Source organism: Dermacentor andersoni, chromosome 4, assembly GCF_023375885.2.
Source record: "Dermacentor andersoni chromosome 4, qqDerAnde1_hic_scaffold, whole genome shotgun sequence".
NCBI classification, from domain to species: domain Eukaryota; kingdom Metazoa; phylum Arthropoda; class Arachnida; order Ixodida; family Ixodidae; genus Dermacentor; species Dermacentor andersoni.
In genome coordinates this window covers 27,804,092-27,825,947 of record NC_092817.1, presented here as the reverse complement: position 1 = coordinate 27,825,947, position 21,856 = coordinate 27,804,092, and the positions used below count along the sequence as shown (strand labels likewise).

The 21,856-nt window shown below is 44.9% G+C and overlaps 1 protein-coding gene across 2 annotated transcripts in view; it reads right to left on the bottom strand.

Moving 5' to 3' along the window:
* Positions 1-436: 436 nt before the first annotated feature.
* LOC126536589 (uncharacterized) overlaps positions 437-21,856 on the bottom strand; it is a 209,698-nt gene continuing 188,278 nt past the window's right edge. For both annotated transcript variants that reach the window (XM_050183613.2, XM_050183612.3), the window contains exons 14-21: positions 19,794-20,954; positions 16,359-16,743; positions 15,079-15,311; positions 13,276-13,476; positions 10,761-10,835; positions 9,345-9,438; positions 6,992-7,364; positions 437-4,151 (exon numbers count right to left, since the gene is read on the bottom strand). In XM_050183613.2, coding sequence (XP_050039570.1) covers positions 4,009-4,151; positions 6,992-7,364; positions 9,345-9,438; positions 10,761-10,835; positions 13,276-13,476; positions 15,079-15,311; positions 16,359-16,743; positions 19,794-20,954 — 2,665 coding nt within the window. In that variant the 3' untranslated portion in view covers positions 437-4,008. The remainder of the gene's footprint in view (positions 4,152-6,991; positions 7,365-9,344; positions 9,439-10,760; positions 10,836-13,275; positions 13,477-15,078; positions 15,312-16,358; positions 16,744-19,793; positions 20,955-21,856) is intronic.

The following is a 21,856-nucleotide window of genomic DNA, read 5'->3' as shown; positions in this document are numbered from 1 at the left end:
CTTGGAAACCATTCTTCTTGCGTTGTGAATGCAGTTTAAACAGTGGTCAGAGGCACATTGCATTTACCAAAGGTGTTACCAGCTCACCTAAAATATGAATTCTTGCTTTTTTACAGCACTGCTGAGGCTAAAATTTTGCTCACACCTCTTTTGAACAGTTGAGGAACACGAAATTGCAAGAAACTAGAAACACGTATTTCAACAACAAAATGTAATATTTTTTGCACCACATTGTCCCCCCCTCAGTGTGATTTGCAGTGCACATGCCATATTACCACTCTGTGCCAAGGAAAGAAAAGCAGTTAGCACTGGTACTTCTCCCCCCCTTAATTCGATGCTTTTAAACAGTGCTTTTAAGCACTGTTACGGGCAGAGACCCTTCTATATTATATGACTCGGCACAAGCACAGGCAACCAAGAAAACAGGGAGGCACAATACCTTTCAAATGCATATATTTTATAGCTTTTGTAAGAAAGCAAATACATTCTTTTCTTCTCATTTCTCTCCGAAAAAACCATGACTCCACTACTCGTGGCTCAAGGAGGCATATGACATTTTTGCACACTCCTCTAACGTGGAAAAATATTTACACTTATGTACAGCATTCATAACACAAAAGTAACAAAAAAAAACATTCTCTGGAGATATATATATATATATTTATATGTATTTATATAGTTTAGATATATATATATGTATACGGGTGACGTGGAGAAGGGAAGGGCTGGGCAAAAGGGGAGGGTAACAAAGCTACACCTCGGGGATAGGCTTTAACAAAAGTTCCCCAGCAAGGAAGGAAACTGGAAACGCCTCAGTCAAAAGACAGGCACCACAATGTATCATGGGCTTTAAAAAACAACTACAATGCAGTTGAACAAGTGCAACCACAACTCCTTTCTTTTTTTTTTCCAAGAAGAGAAGCATGTACAGGCAAAGTGCAGGCCATGCTGAACACGTGCACGAAGAATGCCTGCCCCTTTTGAGGCCGAGAGAAAAAAAAAAAAAGGTGCATACACACACACACAAGTGAAATTAGCCAGCAGAGCTGTCACAGCACATCTCCTAGTAGCCTTTGGAAGAAACTCATTGCATGGAGGCATAACTCAACACAATATGCAATGCATGCACTTTTAACAGGTACAAGCAACTGTTCTGCTTGACACAACTCTCCTCTGAACCCCCTACCCTACACCCCACCCCTTCCAACCGACCAGAAACACGATCAAGCATGAAAAAGTCACCCGCATCATCAACGGGCCAGTAAAAAAATAGCAACAGCACACTTGCATATCAAGCTGCTCACCACTTGTTAAATATCGCTCATCCTTTGACAGCTGTGGCTACTATATATTATTAGAGTTACAACTGCATCTGTTCCATTGGCTGCTTCTGTAAATAAAATGCGAGGCAGGAGGAAAGGCCAGCTATAGATATCGTCCAGCCAGTAGTCTACGACTCGAGAACAGTCGTCTCGGGAGGGGAAAATCTGCTGTTCCCTACTTTCAAACAATGCATTTCCTATAACGTGCCGCAAAGCTAAAATCAGGTTCCCTTGCACGGACACAAACAGCAGATTCAGAAAAGCTTTTTGTAAAATTGCTACTGTCGAGTAAAGCGCCTTAATCACGGAAAAAGACAAGGGAAAGGCAAGTCACCAAGTACCAGCGTCAACGGCACAGTAAAAAATAAAAATCCTTGCACTTGTTGTATAGACCACACTTTTTTTTTTTTTTCACTGTTGTCTGTCCCCTTTTCCTCCCTCCTGCACAAGATACATTATGGCACTTCCAAGAAAAGAAGAAATAAAAATACTGTGATCTTAAAGCACTTTGTCACTGCAGCAAAGTTGCAGTATAGCTGCTGAAGTGTCTAGCTTCCACCCCTTACTCAGCCGTGGGTACAAGCTCAACTGGCAGGTTGGCCGCAAGGTGCGAAAAGACAAAGGCATTTCCAAGGCCAGCTGTCATCGCTGCTGCTGCAAGGTCCGCGACAGATAACGGAGGCAAACTTTCCGACTTGCATAGAGAAATGCCTCACAGCGATTTGGCCATTCCTTCCGGAACCCCAAACAACCCCGAGAAAAAAAGAAAGAGAGAGCGCAGTGCAAGTGCATTAAAAGCAGATAAAAGCAAGCCCTAAGACAGAAGAGAAGAATAATAATAAAATGGCACAGCAACCCAACAGAAAAAGAATCCATTACATTTCATTTGATAAAATATTTATTACTTTCTGTCTCATGTTAGAGTGCAAAAAGAAAGAAAATACAATACGAGTGTTGTGAATAAATAAAAAGAACTGTCTGGCCAACTATCAAATTCTTGCTTAGCTTACTGTTAAATAAACAGCACGAAGGACTGGTCAAATGCTGCGCAGAAGGGGTGGGAGAAATAAATAAAACAGGAAAAGTAAAGCAAAAAAGAAAGTAGTAGTTGCTAACTGATAAAAAGAAAAGGGGGAAAAAAGAAAGAGAAACAAAGACTTTGTGCTTTGTTGCCAGTGCATTTGCACGAGAGCATAAAAAAAAAGTTCATGTATATAAATATATATATATATGTGTGTGTATACATATAACTATCCCTGCGATCGCATAGATGCCTCCCTCTCCCAGCCCTTGCCCAAGTCTGCCCGCTGTGTCCCACACAAAAGTGCCAGAGAGCCATGTTTCGCGTAGCTAAGCACAGCAATTCACACAGGCCTCCACTTTGCACAGGCATCCCCAACGCGTGTTATTTACAACGGGGATATGAGAGGGGAAAAAAAAAAGAACAGAGTAGAAAAACTAGAGTTCCATGAGAAATGAACAGAGCGAAGAATCTCGCCTCGCCCTCTTATTGGCAGAGGCCCATATTGACACTTTGCACATTCTTGAAACACAACACTTTAGAGCAGTCCGAGTGCTCTGGAACAGACTCTGAGTGGGAGGCCACCTCGGCTGCCGGACACAACTAACTGCCTGCCTCGGGGTGCTGAGCACATTTCATCTGCTCACGATTACATTAAAAGAAAAAAGAAAATGGGGCCACCTAATCACAGAAGAGCCTCTTGCACCTTTCCCAAATGTCTTCAAAAGAACAGGGAACACTGGTGATGACAGGATAATTGACATCCTGCTAGTCCAACAAAACAGGAGCACAGGTGGCTCCCCACTGTGTGCACAACAGTGGTGGTAAGAGGGGGGGGGGGACCACGAAAATGAAGAATCCGCAGAGGCAGATAGAAGCTTTGATGACACTTTACAATTCCTTGCACAGACAAAGGCCTCTTTTAAGTCCCAACGTGGCGGGAGCCATGATGGGGTTTGCATCGTGACAATGATTTTTGTACAATTCTTATAGACAAAGAGTGGCGCTGCATCCCTGGGCTTTCTTGCTCGTCCTTCCTGCGCTATCACCCGTGGTTGTTTGCTGCTTCTGTGCATGTGACACTTGACCCCATAGCACTTCCGTTTCTTTTTTTTTCTTTTGCATGGCAGCACACACGACTAAGTAACAGCACAATCTGTGGAGAGGAAAAACAAACACTGCATGCCTTGTCACCTTCCTATGTACACCTTCCCTCCACTCTGCATTTCCTCTCAGCCTCCTTCACCTGTCTCCATCTTTCCACACACCCACTTTTTATGTACACAAACGTCAACCACAACAACAATGGTTACTGGCAGCAACAAGAACAAACAGCTCTCGGAACAGACTAAAACAAATAGGAAAAATAAAGCCACCAAAGAGGGGCACAATTCAAGAAAAAAGGAAACTGAGGTGCCGCGCTGAGAAACGGTTGTGAAGGAGCCCTAATTAAAAGAACAACAACAGGGGGAAGAAAAAAATGAGAAACAAAACACATCGTTTGTATGTGTACATATTGCAGCACAGCAGCACTGGGTGAAGGAGAAATGCCTCTGCCGGGCCACCCGTGACGGCCACAGTTCACAGAAGCCGTGCCTCGTGCGGCATCGAGCTCACGGTGCTGGTGGTGGCAACGCAGGTGGCAGCGGCAGGGGACAGCCCCCATCACGTGGTGCAACCGTCCGTGGAACAGGTGGTGAACCGCTGTCGTAGTCGGCAAACGCCTTCCTGAATGTACTTCACCAGCTCTGAGCACGAGCTGTGCAGTGTCAGTATGCCACAGTCCCGGTCAAGCTCCTCGAAAAACTCTGGTGAAAGAAAAGAAAGACAAGCACTTTGGTTAGAGATGCTACACACCACCATAATAATAATAGGCATCAGCTTATTTCATGCCCACTGCAGCACAGCAAGTCAAAGGCTTTCTTTTTTTTTTTCAAGCCATCTCCAATTACCTGTCTTGCTTCAGCCAACTCTGCCCATATGCCTGAAAATTTGCTAAGCTCATCATACCACCTGATCATGTACCATCATTCACTACAGTCCTCTTCCTTGGGCATACATTTGTCTACCATGTTGAAGCTTTTAATTTATCTTCACGGAAACACTGATTTAATACAATGCTCTACAGAGTTTCCTTAGGTGCTTCATGAATGTGCGCAACAAAACAAATGGTCGGGACAGTCTACATTTTGCACTAGACACTCATTTGCACGATCGAGTTGCACAAGTAACCAAAGTATACTATGCAAAGGTGAGTGGTTCACGAAAGAACCACTCGACAGAATAGTTATTCTCCTTTAAGATGGTACTTTAGCGATAGCGAATGGAAATCAACTGAGACCCTCAAGTATGAACTGTACAAGACATCCACAAGAGAAAACCAGTTAAAGGGACACTAAAGGCTAATACCAAGTCGACGTGGACGGTTTAAATACCATTCCAGAAACCTCGCAATGCTTGTTTTGTGCCAAGAAAAGACTTAGTTTACAAGAAAATTGCATCTGAAGGTTCTGAATACCTTTCTCGAAATTCAAATCTCCCGCCACCAAACCGGGGGAGTGGTGACGTTGCATACGCCATCACTGCCCTTTGCTGCCATCGGTGAGTAAAACAGCATCCGACGGATGGCGGTACCGAGCTAAGACAAAGTCAGAGCGGCGGACTCCCCGCTGCAGCTGCTTTTTGGCCAAGTAATGTAGACCAATCGGGCATCTCGCGACATCACATGGAAGAGGAATTCTCCGGTACTTGCAGTTTGTGCGAGTTTCGCGAGCCAGCAAAACCAGCGCAGCACTACGCAATAACTATCGAAACGCGAAAGCGTGGGTGGCATGCAGTCAAGAGAAAACGAAACCTTTCGACCACCTGCGTCGTTGTCAAGGGTAATTCAATGAAATAGAACTGGACAAGTAGTATTTTATTTCATCTTACAATACGAGATGTTTTGTGCAATGAGTGGTTGACTACTAGTGACAAAATTTAACTGAGGAGTGCTTTCGTCATCGGGCAAGTACTTGAATTTCCCGGGGGAGTCTCTAATCACGTCATGTATTTACCTAAATTTCTCGATTATTAAGGCTCTGTCTGCGAGAATATTGACGCCTTAGAGATTCTCAAGCACTAATCTATCACTTTAGCTTGACTTAATATTTGCCTTTAGTGTCCCTTTAAGGAAGATCACAACATGGACATAAGTACACAACACACAAGTGCAAATAAAAGTTCCACGAGATTAAGTAACACTATGTATGATGCCGCTCTGCTGTGCCTGGCAGTGAAGTGCCAAGTATACACAGTGTCGAATGAATTGCAAATAATAGCAAACTATGTAACGGTGCAGAATGTAGTGGCAAGCGTGCCCAAAAGGAAACATGTGACAGCAAATCGCCTCGTCCTTGCCTTCCTCTTCTTATAATTCACATTTTTGCCTTTGCTTTTCTCAGGTAGAGAAGCTTCTCACCCTGGTACTGGGGGAGCTTTTTGTTTGTGAGGCTGCAAGCGTTACACGTCCATGAAGGGACCAATTGGATCATTAGGCCTTATGTGGTGCATTTCAGCTGACTTGCACACCCATACAAAACGAGGGAGGGTACTTTGTACTGGAGGTCAGTGATGAATTCCTTCTCCTAAGTCTTTAGTCCAACAACAAGCTGCATTCTTCATATACACTTGGTGATTTTTGGCTGGTGTTGCGTGTGGTGCTTGACCGTGGCAAGCTTTGTGTTGCTGAACAAGAGAACTGCCTGTTCATGCTGGTGGCCTTTCTAAGGAAACTACTTCTTGAAGAACGGAAACATGAAGGGCAGGTCCAGTACACTTTGTTGGTAAAGCCTCTCCTGTATTACTAACATGTCTCTGACTGTAGCATTTGGCTTACGAGTAAAGGGTCTGGATCTAATGACTATTGCTCGCTTTTGGTGATGTCCTTATGTGACATAGTGTTCATACTCGACCATAGCAATGGACATTAGTTAGTCTTGTTTCTACTGGTGATTCTCCCAATGCACTTGACAAATATGTGACAAGAAAATAATGCTGGCGTTAAGTGAGCTGGCTTAATACATTTCGTTCATCTAAAGTGTGCACTACTGCGAGCACCATGCACCACATGAGAATTTCTAAATGAACACCTAGGACAAAAATGTGGTGCTAGTTATTCATGCACGTGCATTCAGCACCACATGGTGGGAAATACTAAATGGGTTTCTTCTAGCTTCATTCTATTGGCTCTGGGCAACCATCTGTATTCTTGTATTGACCTACCTGAACCTCACACATTTTTCGTTGCAGGCACTTTCACAGCAATAACTGGTTGCATTCAGCCTCTATTTCACCAGTCTGTTTCTGGGACGTTGCACACAAGATAATGTTTTTTTGTTTTTTGTTTTTCGGTACACATAGCAAGTGTGAACCAAAAAGCATATCCTAAAATTGGTGACATGCATAATGATTTATGTGCTGAAAACTGCACAACAAAATTAATTAGTTCTCAAGGAAATATTGCAAGGTTATAACAAGGCACAATAAAGCCACAAAGAACCAAATCGCAGACAACTCCGTGTACTACTACACGAGTCCCACAACGGATGAATGACTGCAGCGCTACATATACCCCAGTACTGCTCGCGTGAAATCTAATGCCACGCACCTCTGGAGTGTGAGCGGCTGGTGAGCGAGTCGGCCTGCTCCCACAATTCGTGGCAACGGTACAGGCACATCAGGTTTGCCAATTGGTGCTGCAGCATCAGGTACTGGGACTGTGGTAGGGCTATTGCGCCCGGCAGGGGCGCTGCTGCTGCTGTGGCTATGGCCGGCACCACAGTGGCCGTCGTCGCCGGCTGTTGCCTGCTGCCCCCGTGGCCATTGCTGGCCAGCTCACAGCTGCTGTAGCCGCTGCTCTGGGAGCCCACACTACCCGCGGGTGAAGGCGTGGGTGAGTGTGGCGACGGCTGGCACGGGGACCTCTGCAGACGAACGCCTGCTGGAGCCAGTGGTGGCGAGGCAAGCTTGCCCAAAGGGCACTGCAAGGCAGGGAATAGGCGCTGTTGGAGCAAGCTTGCTTCACAGCAGGGAACATTCAGCAGTATGCTCACACATGGCCAAGTAGAAGCACAAACACTCTGCCGAATGGCGTCAAGCACCAATCCTGCCGTAAATTTTTTTCAATAACTGCTTTTAAACAGCAACAGTGTGAATAAGAGACAGACAATGGCTGTGCCAGTTAATGTCATGCATTGCTTTACGTACTCCTGAAATGTCACCATGCCATCTGTCAAAGGGAATGGTAAAGCTAAACTTAGATTTAAAATAGTTCTATTGAGCAAACCCTTTGATCTCAAAGATGTGTTTCTGTTTTAATTTTTAAGACATGACTTGTTTTGTTATACAACATGCTGCCACGTGCCTACACTAATTCTTTCAAGCCTTCAGTTTCTCAAGCTAAATTTTTTTCTTCAAACTTCAACTTGAAACATCTCCACATAAGAGTAGACATTATTTCTCTTCAGTATTTGCTTTCCTTTTCTTTAAAGCAACTTTTTCACATCACTTATTCAATACATTACTGCATATAGCAGAAATTTCCACCTCCTAAGAAATGGGATGTGACTTGTGCATACATAGCATCTAAAGATGTAATATTTATAATAGATATTTTTATTCCAAGCAAATGGTGCAGCTATTATGCAAATGTGGTTTTGTACCACGAGTCTGTACAAAAAGGAAGAACAAGACTATACCAAACCCGTTTACATCGAATCATTCTATATATCGAACAATTTCTGGACATGGTACAGTTAAAATGAGTATATATAGCAATAATTATGCTTACATCGAACAAGAACAGCAACGAAACCTGATATATAGAACATCAAGCAGCGGAAAAGTGCCCCTAGAAATTGGCTTTCCCTCGCGATAGCGGGGAAGCCCGGCGGCTCAGCTCCATCCAACCACTCTCCCTACCGTGACCGCACTGCCTCGGACGAGCCATCGACACCCCCGTGCAAAAAAATTATCCTGGCCCGCCCGCAACACTTGCTCAGACAGCCAATAAGAGGCTCTTGTGCTCTCGTCGTGCAAGATGGCGCAAGTGTGAGTTGTCTCGCTGCTTTTCTGGTTCATTGTGTGTGCGCCTTGTGGGCCTTCTCCCGCAGTGTTGCCTTGATGAAGCGGCAGAATTCGCCTTTCGTCATGAAGCTCGAACTCATAAATCGGGTCGAACGCGGTGAGAAGTCAGATGTCCCCGCAGCGTGCAAGATTCCAAGGAGCACTCTCAGCACGATCTTTTGGGGGAGATTAGGGCTAAAGCGGCCAAACTCGCGACCCGGTGCTCGTGGCACCTGATGCGTACACACGGCCGTGTACGAGTGGTTCATCCGAAATTGCTTCAGCCGTGCCAGCTTCCACGTACTCGGTGATGACTGTAAATTCTGATGAATGCGACGAAGCCGTTGCCGGTGTTGCCGAAGTTTGGAGCGAGCTGTCAGAATTTCCAGAAGCTGTTGACGAATCAATGGTGGACAAGTTTGTGAGTGCTAATGATGCTGTCGCGACCACGGGACAGCCCGAAAACGAAGACTACATTGCCGACATCGTACCGAGCACAAGTCAAAGTGGGCACAATGAGGAAAGCAACGACGGTCCTTTGCCCGCATCCTCCGAAGTGATTGATGCGCTCGCACTAGTCCGGTGCTTCTGCGCGAATGCGGAAGGTTGCGGCCCCAGCTGCTCAGACTCCTTAGACAATGCGAAGAAGTGCGTGCATCACAGGCAGCAAAATTGCAAGCAAAAGAAAATGCAGACTTATTTCATGCGAAACTAAGCTAGTTTCATCAATAAAGTGATTTTATAAATGGTACGTGCTTTTATGACATCCAATTATTTAAGCAGGCTTATATCGAATTATGCTCTATATCGAAATGATAGGCGTTTTATTGCAAGTTTGATATAGCTGGGTTCGAGTGTAACCCTAAGAAATCCGACATACAAGACTAGACTCTCACCTTTTGGAACTCGGTGAGGGCACGCATGTTCTCACGGACATCATTTTTGTGCAAATCATACAGCTTTTTGTACAATAAAGATTGACACCGTAGGCTGTAAAGGAAGGAAAAATGCGTACATTAAGAAGACATGAATTCAGTAAAGCAATATGACACTACAAAATTTTATTACAGGCGCTACAAAAGCTAATTAGCACAGTGATGAACAAATCAATCTTGTACACCTATAGCCAATTTCAACAGCTAACAAGTTGTCAACCTCATCAATTTCGAGCTTGCTAGACTGAAAAAAAAGGTTTGAATTACGTTGCTTAAAATATCTGGAAAGAACACTAAAGAAGCAAAGTACAACACAGTACAGGCTGTGAAGTTAAAGCTCAGTACTGCATCGAATGTTGTGGTTGTGCTCGGCTTGGTAATTCATGACACCGAGAATCATCAAGGGTCTCAGTTGGTTAACCCCTTTTAAGTGTTTTGGATGAGCTCAGCTTGTCAACAGCAATAATTTCATTTTCAAAGCGATTTGGACGAACTCAGGTAGTCCAGTTAGTTTTTCTTCTACTACACAGACTGCTGCAGTGCCAGCAATTAAAATCTGCACTTATTTCACTCTTTTTTGTTTTATTACATAGATGTCAACAATTGTTCAGTGCCTGGAAGGCCACGTTGATTCAGTCCTTGTGTTCTACAACATAGATGGCAGTCTTTTCGTCAGCGCTAGAGCAGCGTGCTTATAGGGGTCTTTGTTTTCTACTACATCGACGGCAGCACTACGTCAATACCCAAAGACCGCATTTTTGTAATCGCGCACTTCTTGTGCCTTTTGGTACTTTTGGTAGATTTAGAATGATGGAGTCTGCTCTGCACTGACAGCTTGCATGTGAGTCGTGCGTGCAAAAGAAAGCCACTGCTCAACTTTTGAGAGTGAAAGCAATGCACTAGAGTCTTGTTTTTCGAGCGAAGAGGATGACAATAGCCCTACCATCGCATCTTCTAGTGGATATGATGATTCGGAAAGTGAAGACAACATTGACTTCGTCTGGCAGTGGTGCAGCGTTTTAACGTTTTAACAGCAAATTGGTTGAAAAAGCTTTAGAATGGTCGTCGATGCAGTGAATTTTAAAAAAGAACCATAAAAGAAAAAGAAAGAATGCAAGATAAGGTCACTTTTGGCCAAAATAATAAAACACATAACGGGTTAACAGCATGCACTGTAGCACTCAAATAGTGAGAGTAATTGGAACAGGAAATGAAGAATTGAATGAACTAGTAGAGCAATATTTTGAAAGGTGTCCGTGAATAGCAGCACCACAAATTACACTTGCTCGTACAGAATGTGCGAGCCTGTTAAGGGGCTCTTTGGCAAAGTGCAGATGGCAGAGGAACAACACAAAATACAAAAGTGTCAGTACGCACCTAAGTATGGCAAGCTTGTTGTCAATGCTGCCATAAGCATCATTCTGGAGCTTCTGAAATTTTGATGAAATGTGCCTGCGAAGAGAAAATGACAGTGGATTAGTGACCACTGCATGCTTGTTGAATAAGCGTAACAGACCTGTAATGAGCAGCTTACAATTCAAGCCATGTGTATGAGCGACGGTGATGTATTTGATACAAAGCACAAATACATTTTGGGAAATTTCACAGTGGGCTAGTTGGTTCGACATACCGTATTTACTCGCATAATGATCGCACTCGCGTAATGATCGCACCCCTGAATATTGTCGTCAAAATTCTATTTTTTTTCTTTCCTGTGTAATGATCACACCTCAAACTGGTCGCAGCGATATGTTGTGTGCCAAGTCTAGCTAATGATGATCGTGCTTACCATGTGTCGAATGCTACGCAAACGGCTCTCGAAGACATACCAAGCGGTCTACACGCACCAAACATTCTTAAGCAGATACTCCATTCCCTTCCTTTCATCACTTTCTGCACTTCCATGAAGAAAAAAAAAAAAGAAGCTACAACCAAACTTACCTTGGCTTTGTTACTTGTAGGCGTTATAATGGTTTTGGTCAACAACAACAAAAAAGGCACCTTTCGATTCCTCTCGTCTGCACTCGTGGGCATGCAACAAATCGCGAGCGGCAACGATAGTGGCCACATTTACACGATGCTAGAAGTGTACCCTATTCATACGCAGACGCTTGTGACACAGCTACCATATTCGCCCACCCTTGGTTGAAACGTGACGTATAAGGATAGCAGTGAAGGCAAATGCCGCAGTTTCCGCAGCATGCCCGCCATGTATTTCTATGTCTCTGGCAGCTAAGGGCGCCCATCTCTGTTTCTGTCCCCTCAAAGTGGACATGGCTATGTTATTGTCGCAAACTTGCCGATATTAACGATATTATTCATTACTGATACGGAAGAAACTGTTTCAATACACGTACTCACGAGAAGAAAAAAAATTGCGTTGGGCGCGTTCCGCTTGCTCTGCCAGCGGCCATTTTTGTTTTGGTGTCCCACACTGTTACAGAGGAAGCCGCCTGTTTGTTGAGCTGTTGTCATCCCGCAGCAAACGGGGGATCAAAAAAATGTTTTCCTTTTTACGGGAAATTTAACTTGCGTAATGGTCACACCCCTGAATTTGCGTCAATTTTTTTTACAAAAAGAGTGCGAGCATTATGCGAGTAAATATGGTAATTGAAACTGTGGCGTAGAGCGATGAAGGGACAGAACTTAAGCGAGAAAACAACACACGACACCTGTGTCGTGTGTTGTTTTCTTGCTTACATTAAGTCCTGTCCATTCGGCCTTCTGCGTAACAGTGTTAAAAGGGCCCTGAACCACTTTATATTGAAATGGGGAAAGGGATTCCAAAAATACTTGGCCGCAAGAAGTACTTCAATGCGTTCAGCAGAGGTGGTGTTATTGGCAATCAAACACGGCCTCCACTGTGCTCCCATTCCTTCTTCAATGCCTTGCGCTGCGAAGGCACAGTGGGGCGTGCCCACATCGTGGCGCCTCATGAACGTCACCGTGGCACATAGTTAAAATTTCATTTTAAAGAGGCCACAATTTCCGCCTTTGGTGCCTACGATACGCTAAACATAAGCCAAACGTGGTTGTCCTCAGTGAGCCGCAGCGCGCTTAGCCAGTGGACTCGTGGCGGCACCCCGCGGCGGCCCCAGTATCTACGCCATGTAGCCGACCGCAGCTCGATGTCAGCTATCGGCCAATAGCAGCCGTCTAAGGGAATGACGAAATAATGCATCCGATGACAAAATAGTGCATCTAGAAGAGAGTGAGGACAGGGCATTCTGTTGAAAAGACGGTGTTTAAGAGAAAGGTGATTTCGCAATCTGCTTGAGAGCTCCAAGCACCACGTATGACAACAAAACTTGACTGAGACGAACTTGAAATAAAGGGGGTACCAGAGAAAAAGGGGGTCGATTGAGACGTTCACAGCAGCCCTGCATGCGCTACCCGCAGACTATGTCATTTCACCAAGCCCGAGGGGGTGGTTCAGGGCCCCTTTAGTATAAATTTTGTATGGTGTGTTGTAAATGCAAATCATTAGTTATCACTTGGACAAGTTAACAATGGGCTTAAAAAGGCCTCGTAACAAGCATATGTCAATGATGACATACACCATTGGAGGTCTACAGAACATGCATTGCTAAGTGGAATGCAGAGTGATAGGCTCTGACTGAATAACTGTATGAACAAAATCTGGCAAATATTACACAAGCTTTACATCAGGCTTGGTTCATAGTTAAAACAAAGAAACCCAATTAAAACAGTGTGCCACGTCTTCGAGAAGACAATTAACTTTGAAGTACTGCTTTTATGAAATCAACACATGGGACTGAAAGCAAAATGCTAGTGCCTCCTTGCACAGACCAAATTGACAATCATTATGAAACAAGAGCATCTGCACTTTCGGCTATTTCTACGTGAGAGCCAGGTTTGCACTTTAACTTACTTGATGAGAATGAGTGTTTCCTTGTACATGCGGTACACATTTTCAGGGTCGGCACGACCGTGCTCCATGGCATTGCCCGTTAGGATGAAGTAGAGCACCGCTTCTAAATACTTGACCGCCTGTGCTGTGCGGTGCACTTCCCGATCGGCCTCATGTTTCAACCGCTTGGCCTCACACAGAAAGTAGTCCGAGCTGCCATTTCTGCAATGCCAGAGGAAGTGCACACATTTTAGGGAGAAAGCACCTTTTCAGGATCCACTAATAGCAGACATGAAGAGTAAGACAGACAAGCAAAATATTCAGTCACTTTTCAGAAATACAGTAGAATCTCGCTGATATGAATCTCTTGGGGACAGCGCAGGAACTTGTATCCCCCGAAATTCATAGCACCAGCAAACATTTTAAAATATTAGGAAATCAAGGAGAGAAGACGTGGCAATGAAGTGGTCTAATAATTAGACTTTCAATATTTTTTCACACAATCCTAAGATTTTCTTTTATCCCATGGCAAAATATATAGAAGAAATAAGCAATTTGAGAAAATTGCACCTTTACAGTGTGTTGTCTTTGAAATCGGAAACAAAATTGGGCTTCGGGAGGTGCTATCGCACCACTGAACGAGTGAGCGTGGCTTTCCGTTGATGCAGTGCTGTTGTCTTGGTGGCAAAGTAAATGCGAGAGACTGGAAATTCAGACAGTCGCAGTGCTGTATTTCTCCATGCAGAAATAAAAGCAACAAAAGCAAGTGCGGCAAAAGGGAGAACTAGACTCGCAATTCGTTACTGCACTCAAGTGGCACGCGGGGAGCATTCCTTTTGGCTGACGCAAATTTGAATCACTGGCGCGCTTGTCTCAAGCACATTTTGGCAGCCGCGAGCTGCACACTTCACATGTTTTCAAGTTAACATTTCAAGATATGCCTGGTTATCTTGAACTTTAGTTGCTGCATCAAAGCTGCTCACTGATGCTGATAAGGACGTGCCTTTCACAAGATAAGGATATTCATCTCACATCATCTGCCGCAGCGTGAAAAGCAGTTTGCAACTTTTCAAAATTTAGCATGTGTGAGCTAATGGACTTGGGTAGGGACTTTAGAAAGTTTTGTGCCATCCTGAAATTTGTTATCAGGCGTGATCATATTATTGCGATTCTACTGTAGTCAAAAGTGATGCCCTGCATCTAACTATCAAGAACAGACAAAATTTTTCCCTGTTCTCATAAAAGTTGATCCTCGCAAATGAGCACCTCCAATAGTTCAATAAATGTTCTGGCAATGACCATAAAAGTGAAATACACAGACAGCATCCTTTGATGTAGCCACAAAACCAGCTATCAACAAATAATTAGTGCATGCATTTTAGCTAAAGAAGCATCATCCATGAAAATGTTGAAGCCAGTGCCAATGCCAAAGAAAATGGCCCATTGAAGGCCATTAACAAGTTAGGAATGCCGTAGTGCTACCATCATTTGACCACCCACCTCGATTGATTGGGTTTGACATTCTGAAACGACACTGGGGCTATGAGAAACGCCTTAGTGTCGGGCTCCACAATAATTCAGATCCCCTGAGGTTCTTGAACGTGCATCTAAATCTAAGCACAGGAGTGTTTTTGCATTTTGCCCCCACTGAAATGCGGCTACTGGGGCCGAGAATTAAACCACGACCTTGTGCTCAGTAGAAGAATGCCATAGCCACTGCAGAAGGTGCCAACTGATTTGTACCAGTTAATCTGGCGCAACAACAAAAACGAATTGATGAGCTGAGCCTTCAGCATCAATGGCGCAGCAGCCCAGAACACTTACTTTGACTCCCACTCTCGGTGCGAGTTGTATGACAGGAGCTGGGATGGGTTGCCCCGCTGGCTATGCCCGTCGGCGGGCTCCTCCTTCTTCACCGTCAGAAGGCCTCCAGTCCCAACCGGCATGGCCGACGACATCCCCCCGCTGCCCAGCGATCCCATGCGGCTACCGGGTGTCTCATGCCCGTGCACTTCGCTCTGATCCGAGCTCGACAGTAGCCCTTCCCAAGAATTCACCTGCAAAACAGTTTGGAATGCACCCTAAAGTTATCGAATATGTTTTAACATAAACAAGATTAAGCATATGAAGTCAAAGCACACGACTCAAGCTCGACGAATAACAATAGCCTAGGGACTTGATTTTAGTGAACAGCCATATGAGCGTACTAGATCTGCATGTTATACTATGAACCCCTAAAACACCGAGTGAGTGTTATGTTCAAGGGTGTGTTAGGATCAAGCAAATAATGCCAAACGAAGCATCGGTGTGTTCAGATGTCTTTCTACCTCTTTATTTCGACCTGCCATATAGCTAGACCGATTCCGTTATTTTTGTTGAGGTTAAATTAATTACAGTCAATTGTACACTAAATTCTGCCAGGCCAGACACATGGCTTGCATGGCAATTGTGTCAAGCAACTGTGTCGAAAAAAGATTCTCTTCTGTGGTGACCTATGACAACTTGGTCTGCTCAAGCACCATCATGTCTATTTACCATGACATATGCCCCTGCTTAGTTTTGCTCTTCCAACAGTGATGCAGTGCACCTTAGCCATGCTACTATGTTGAAAGCTCAATACTCTTTGAGGGCATAGAAGAAAGGGGCATTCCGCGTGTAGGCCTGCAACACCTAATGTTTATGGAAAGGCCCAATGCAATTAATTGTAAGGAAGTACCACATCTACATTGTGTATTCATAGTGACAATGACTCTTTGAACCGTTATTTTTTAAATACAGTGTAACGACACCCAAGATGGAGCAATTGTTGGCCTAAATTTGTCATGCTAAACATATGGCCACCACCACTTAACTTTCTCAACTGATTCACATAAAAACGGGTAGTATAATTCATTCTCCCACTGAAGGAAACATGCCAGCTTTTTTAACTGCACACAAATGCAATTCACTGCACTTTTTCCGCATTTGCACAAGCAGTGGCATGAGCTCCATGCCAACTATGTAAACTGAATTCTGCATAAAAATTACAATGAACAAACAAATGTGATGTGAGCAATTCAACCAGTGCAGGAATACTAAATAGACCTGAACACAGGGGCTCTCACCTGACTAGAAGAAACGACATCTGTGCTGCCTGCCATGGCGCTGGGGTCGGAGCTTGGATCATCAGGTGCGGCCCGAGATTTGCTCGACGATGACGCCCCATCCAAGTGGGACCGGGTTCTTGAGCCCGATGACTCTTTCTTGTCCCGGTGGTGATTGTGGTGCCTCTTGGACTTTTCACTAGAAGGCGTTGTCTCTCTCCGAGACGCTGAGCCTTTTTCAGAGCGACTCCTGCTGGATGAAGAGGGGCGCCCACGGTGTTGCCGTGCGCCACTCCGCTGACTTGAGTATGAACTCAAACTGCTTGGGCTGTCACATGAGCGTAGAGGCTCTGGCCACTCTTGCCGGCTCTCCGATTCATCATCTGGCCGTGGCAGTTCAACTGACCTGTGGCAAAAAATTGTGCAAAGGAAAAAAACAAACAAACAAAATTAGCACCTCAAGGGAGACACTTAAGAGTAGTTTTTGAACTATACTGGCGAAATTTGCTTTAGCGAATCACTACTACTCACTACTACAAGGACTGACAGGTTCCGTGCCATCATAACCAAGTTACTAATAACAGCAGGAGTAAAACAAACCTTGTGTAATTTTGGCTACTGGTGCATAATGACAGTGAGTTCAATATCATGTACTGCCATGTTGCAGTTGTACCTGCTTTTATTTATTCACACTATGCACTACAAAAAAGTGAAACTGCCTCCCTACCTCTATTGCTATAATCACCAATATTAGCAACTAGATGAAGTGCACCATGAGCACATCACACAACCAATACTCTCTTTAGTGATCCCTGGATATCGATAGTATTGAAAAAAATACTTATAAACGCCTTAAGTAATGATTTGATGGATACTGTTTCAGTTTTGAAGTGTAGATTTTGTCAGAGAACGCTTAAAAACTAAAAAGCATTTCTTTTTCTGGTGCAGTCTCTATTTTGAAGCAATGTTTTTTTCAGAGCTATGTGAAATAAAAAAAATTGATGCATATTATGCCCGGTGCCTGTTAATTTGCAGTGTACAGTCAAACCTGCATATATCGAACCTACATATAACGAATTATTGTGTAGAAAAACAGCCGTAAAATCCGTTTGAAAATTTTTGTAATAAAATTTTTATTGTATGTATTGAATTACCTATATATCGAACCTTCTTGTTATCCCCTTCAGATTCAATATATCCAGCTTTGACTGTATTCAAAAGCCACAGCGATGATGCACTCGATCAAGATGAGATGATGTCAGTCTTTTTAAACTTTCATGGACTTTCTAGAGCCAGAGAAAGAGCTAGGGAGGAAGATGTAAACTGGCCAGATTAACTGCCTCACAGGCTTCAAAAGGTGATCTGAACTTGTGGACTAATACACTGATACATTGGCAGTAAAACCAATATTTAGAGAGTTACATGACTGACCATCAATAACAAGTAAATCAGAACACAAAAAATATCGGCACTAGGTTACAAACGACACTCAGTTGCCGTATATACTTGTACAAGGGCTGCACCTTCTTTCTAGAAACTTTGCTGCATGCGGCCCTTACACTAATCAGGCCGATGATGGCCTGCTAGAGGTTCATACTGTTTCTGCAACGGTAGCAGAGGGTAAGAGAGGCACAAATGACATAACGCTGGAGTAAACGACATCAGATGCTGGCCCATCGTCCCTGGCCAGCGCCGACCCAAACAGGGCTCCCTTCTCTAGGGGCGAAATTCCACCGATCTGACTGGAAACACTGCCAACACAGCAGAGATGACGCGCAATATGAAGAAATAATGGCGCAGCGGCGTCGACTGAAAAGCAGCTAGCGTCACCTAGTGGCAACAGAACAAAACTTTTCCCCGAAATTTTGTCCTCCAAAGTGGGGCTGCGGCTCTTACACGAGGGCGGCCTTTCCACGAGTACATATGGTGCTTCATTTGAGTCAGTATTAACTGGGGTACTGACATGATATTTATGAATATTCTATTTCTTTGAGTCTTAAATGAAGGTCCTAGACCTCCAAGCTCTAGAAAAATAGTGACAAGCCTCATAGCACCATAAATAATTTAACATAACAGCTATCCTAGAACCAATTTCGGCTTTGTTTCTCAGGAGGATACTGTGTCGTGATGTCACGGCACAATATCCACATGGGAAACGATCAGTGTGCATGGCTGTCGTGTCACAGATAATCCAACTAACGCTGCATTCTGAAGACCCTCCTGCCCAGCCAGCATGTACTCTTGATCCCCTTACCAATGTGACACATTACTGGCTACAGCAAAGCAACTTGGAAAACCATTATGGCATGCAAACCTTTGCCAATTCTGAATCACTGGCGCATACATTCAGTGAGCCCAAAGAGCAGACTTCCATTAATTTTGCTGCTGTTAATTCAATATTTCGATTATTTTGAACCCGACTAAAGGTTCCAGCCAGCGCCCTTTAATTTCTATGCGACCAAATTTTCGTTACTTCAATCCTAGAATTGGCCTTCACTGGGTAATTTGAACTTTACCAGTCAGCATGCAAGCGCCTGACCCCTAAATGACCAGAAAAGCGACCCCTTTAATGGCAGCATCTGTCTTAGCACAGCTCAAGGGACGGCGAATGCGCTGAACACACGTCAACCTCCTGTCAAAAATGCCTATTGTTAGTCTGCCCTAGGATGATTTGCAAGCAATAATAGTAGCTCACAACCGCCTTATTACAGTATTTACCCGATTCTAACGCGTACCTTTATTTTCCTCCAGAAAAACTGAACCAGAAACCGCATTCGCAAAATTTGTATGCTTTGCCGCAAAACAGCTGTATTGCAGCAAAGCCGACTTTAGGAAACCGAACGCCACAGGGCAAGGACACAGTCCGTTGCCCACTTTTCTTGCTAAATGTCAGGTGCACGTTAGAGTTCTACTTTGTTTAGGCGCTTTAACGGTATTGCTATGCTAGTTTTATACTTTGGATACACAGAAAACGGACACGCGTTTGATACAGGGGCGGGCTAAGATCTGCCAAATACTGCCGAATGAATCAGCGGTGTGTTTTGCAATTCCCTCTGCATCTTGTTTAATTCAACCAGCCAGATAATTCTATCAATATCGTCCGTACCATCATGGTCGAATTCGTGGAAGTCGACTGTACACCATGAATCGCCATAGAAGGAGCATTTTCCAAAGCCACCATTACAGCTAACACAGAGTTGGTCTGATTTATTCAAGATGTTTTAACTTTGTGCAAGTAATATAATACCGTGTTTCCTGCAGCAACAAACAGCTGGTCAAGAAAGCATCAGAGATTATTTTAGCTTTTGTCAGTGGGTGCAATGAGGCTGAGTCACTGCACTCAAAACGATTCAGGCATGTGCCCTCGACTACAAATATTCATAAACTGGCTCTAGCACTTTCAGTGTGTGACATTAGAACCACACTACAGCAATCACATCCCAGGCTCTCACTCACTCTCTCTTGACTCGTAACGAGCCACTGGAGCTAGTTGACACCCTCCGCTTCTTTTCCTGCTCTCTGCTTCCCCTGTCCTCGTCCGGCAAACTTTTCCTTTTCGAGCTTGACTTGCCCTTCACTGGGGAAGACACTGCACTACTACACAAGTTATGCTTTGACACATCGGGCTTCTGATTAAGCACAGCCGGCCCTGCGTCCAACGGGTGCTCTTTTGAGAGGGATGGAGACGGCTGTTGCCTCACTAGCTGGCCAGGCAACCGAAGGAGGCGGCTTAAGGCAATGGAGACAACCATGCTATCCGATGAGGCAGGCGCACTGTCCCGAACTTCACTGCCACTGCGCTGCCCAATGGGAGACAACAGTGACGGAGGTTCAGGAGGAGTCCTTGGCATGCCCATCCCTTCCCTCTTGGGTACAACCAGCTCATCCTTGTGCACTTTAGAATCACCACGGGATGGCTTTGGTGGCCGAACACGCGATGGCGCAGCCTTGGCGGAAGTTCGTTGATCAACTCTGCTGTCCTCGCTGGAGGACAGCCTCCCCACAGCCGATGGAGGAGGCGGTGCCTCATCATCACTGGACGAGTCAGACAGCACCAAGCGTGGCTTGTGAATTTTGGAACGTTTTTCGTTGTAGCGGTCCGAATGACTCCGCTTTGAAGTCGTCCGATTGACTGCTGGAGTAATGCCAATGGGCGTGGGTTCCCTGGCCGTGACATCGCCTTCCACCGGTTCAGTTTTTGCAGGCAGGACTGGGGTGACAGGTGTCTTGTTCCTTGGGGGTGGGGCCAGGCTGGGACTAGTCTCTTTCTTGGCAGCCTTGGATGGCCATGACCGCTTTATTGGCTCTGGCTGTTGCTTGGTAGCTGGGGGCTCAGGTTCTGACTTGGGTTGTGTCGGCTGCTGCTTGCCTAGCCTCATGGTTATCCTGCCATTCTGCACCTGGCAAGGACCTTCGTCGTCAGACAAAGCGGCCGTTACACTCGCCGTCAGAGGTGCAGGTTGGTGGTCCGGAGGTGACGGACTACGTGGAGCCGCCCCTGCGTGGCTGGTCAAGGGCGGTGGACTCCGGGATGGGCTTGAGTGCACCGGGGAAAGAAGAAAATTTGACGGCTTCGTGACAGGGGAGCGAATCAGGTCCAGGCCTTGTGGGCTGGGACTGAAAAGCAAGACAATGTGGAAGTCAGATGCTGTGTTCCAACCCTCAAAAAGGACAAAATATTGTTGCTCATGTTCTCTACTCATGTTGAGTCTGAGCATACTGTTCATCATAAGCATGCTGGCATAATTTATTTGCAGTATTCTGCCTTATAATCAGAAAGTACTGCTAAGACTAACCTGTTTCTTCCTGACATCTGGCTTTATACAGCCGGTATTTCACTATTGTAAATTGTTTCCTTAAACAAATGCAACCTCACAACCTTTAGTATTCTGACAAAAGCTACACAGCAGATTTGCCATTAAAAGCAGCTGTAAAATTTGTATGTGCCTCTGCTTTTAGCCTCTACCTATAGAGTTGCATGTATGCCAGAATCAAGCTCTAAATGACGATGCTTTTGACTTTGATGGTGATAGACAGCACTTAGTGTGCAATTCATATAATCTTAGAAACTAGCACATAAAGGGTCGTCCACTCTTAGGAGAAGAACATGAGTGCAAGGCCGTGCTCCGCGGCACACCACAGGCAGCCACCAGGAGAACTATACTTGCGCAGGCGCGCTGAGGTTTTGTGCATGCCGTCACAGTAACAGACAATACACCGCAGGGCCCCGCCTTTGGCTTTCAACGCGCATGTGCAAGCAGCTTGTCCAGCAGCCACATGTGGCACTCCACGGAACGCGGCCTAACGGAGGTTTCAAAAGCTGCGCATATGTGAAGTATCTAAATCTAGGGCCTAACCACACCAGGGGCCTAGCTTTTTGGAACTGGTTGGTAGAGAGCATGGCATGATGCTCCCAGGCTGCGTGCTCTGCTGTTCGCATTTCTAGTCCCCCTGTACCTGCATAGCATACAGGTTTATTCGATGTTGCAAACATCCCAAAATGAACACAGTGAATAAAA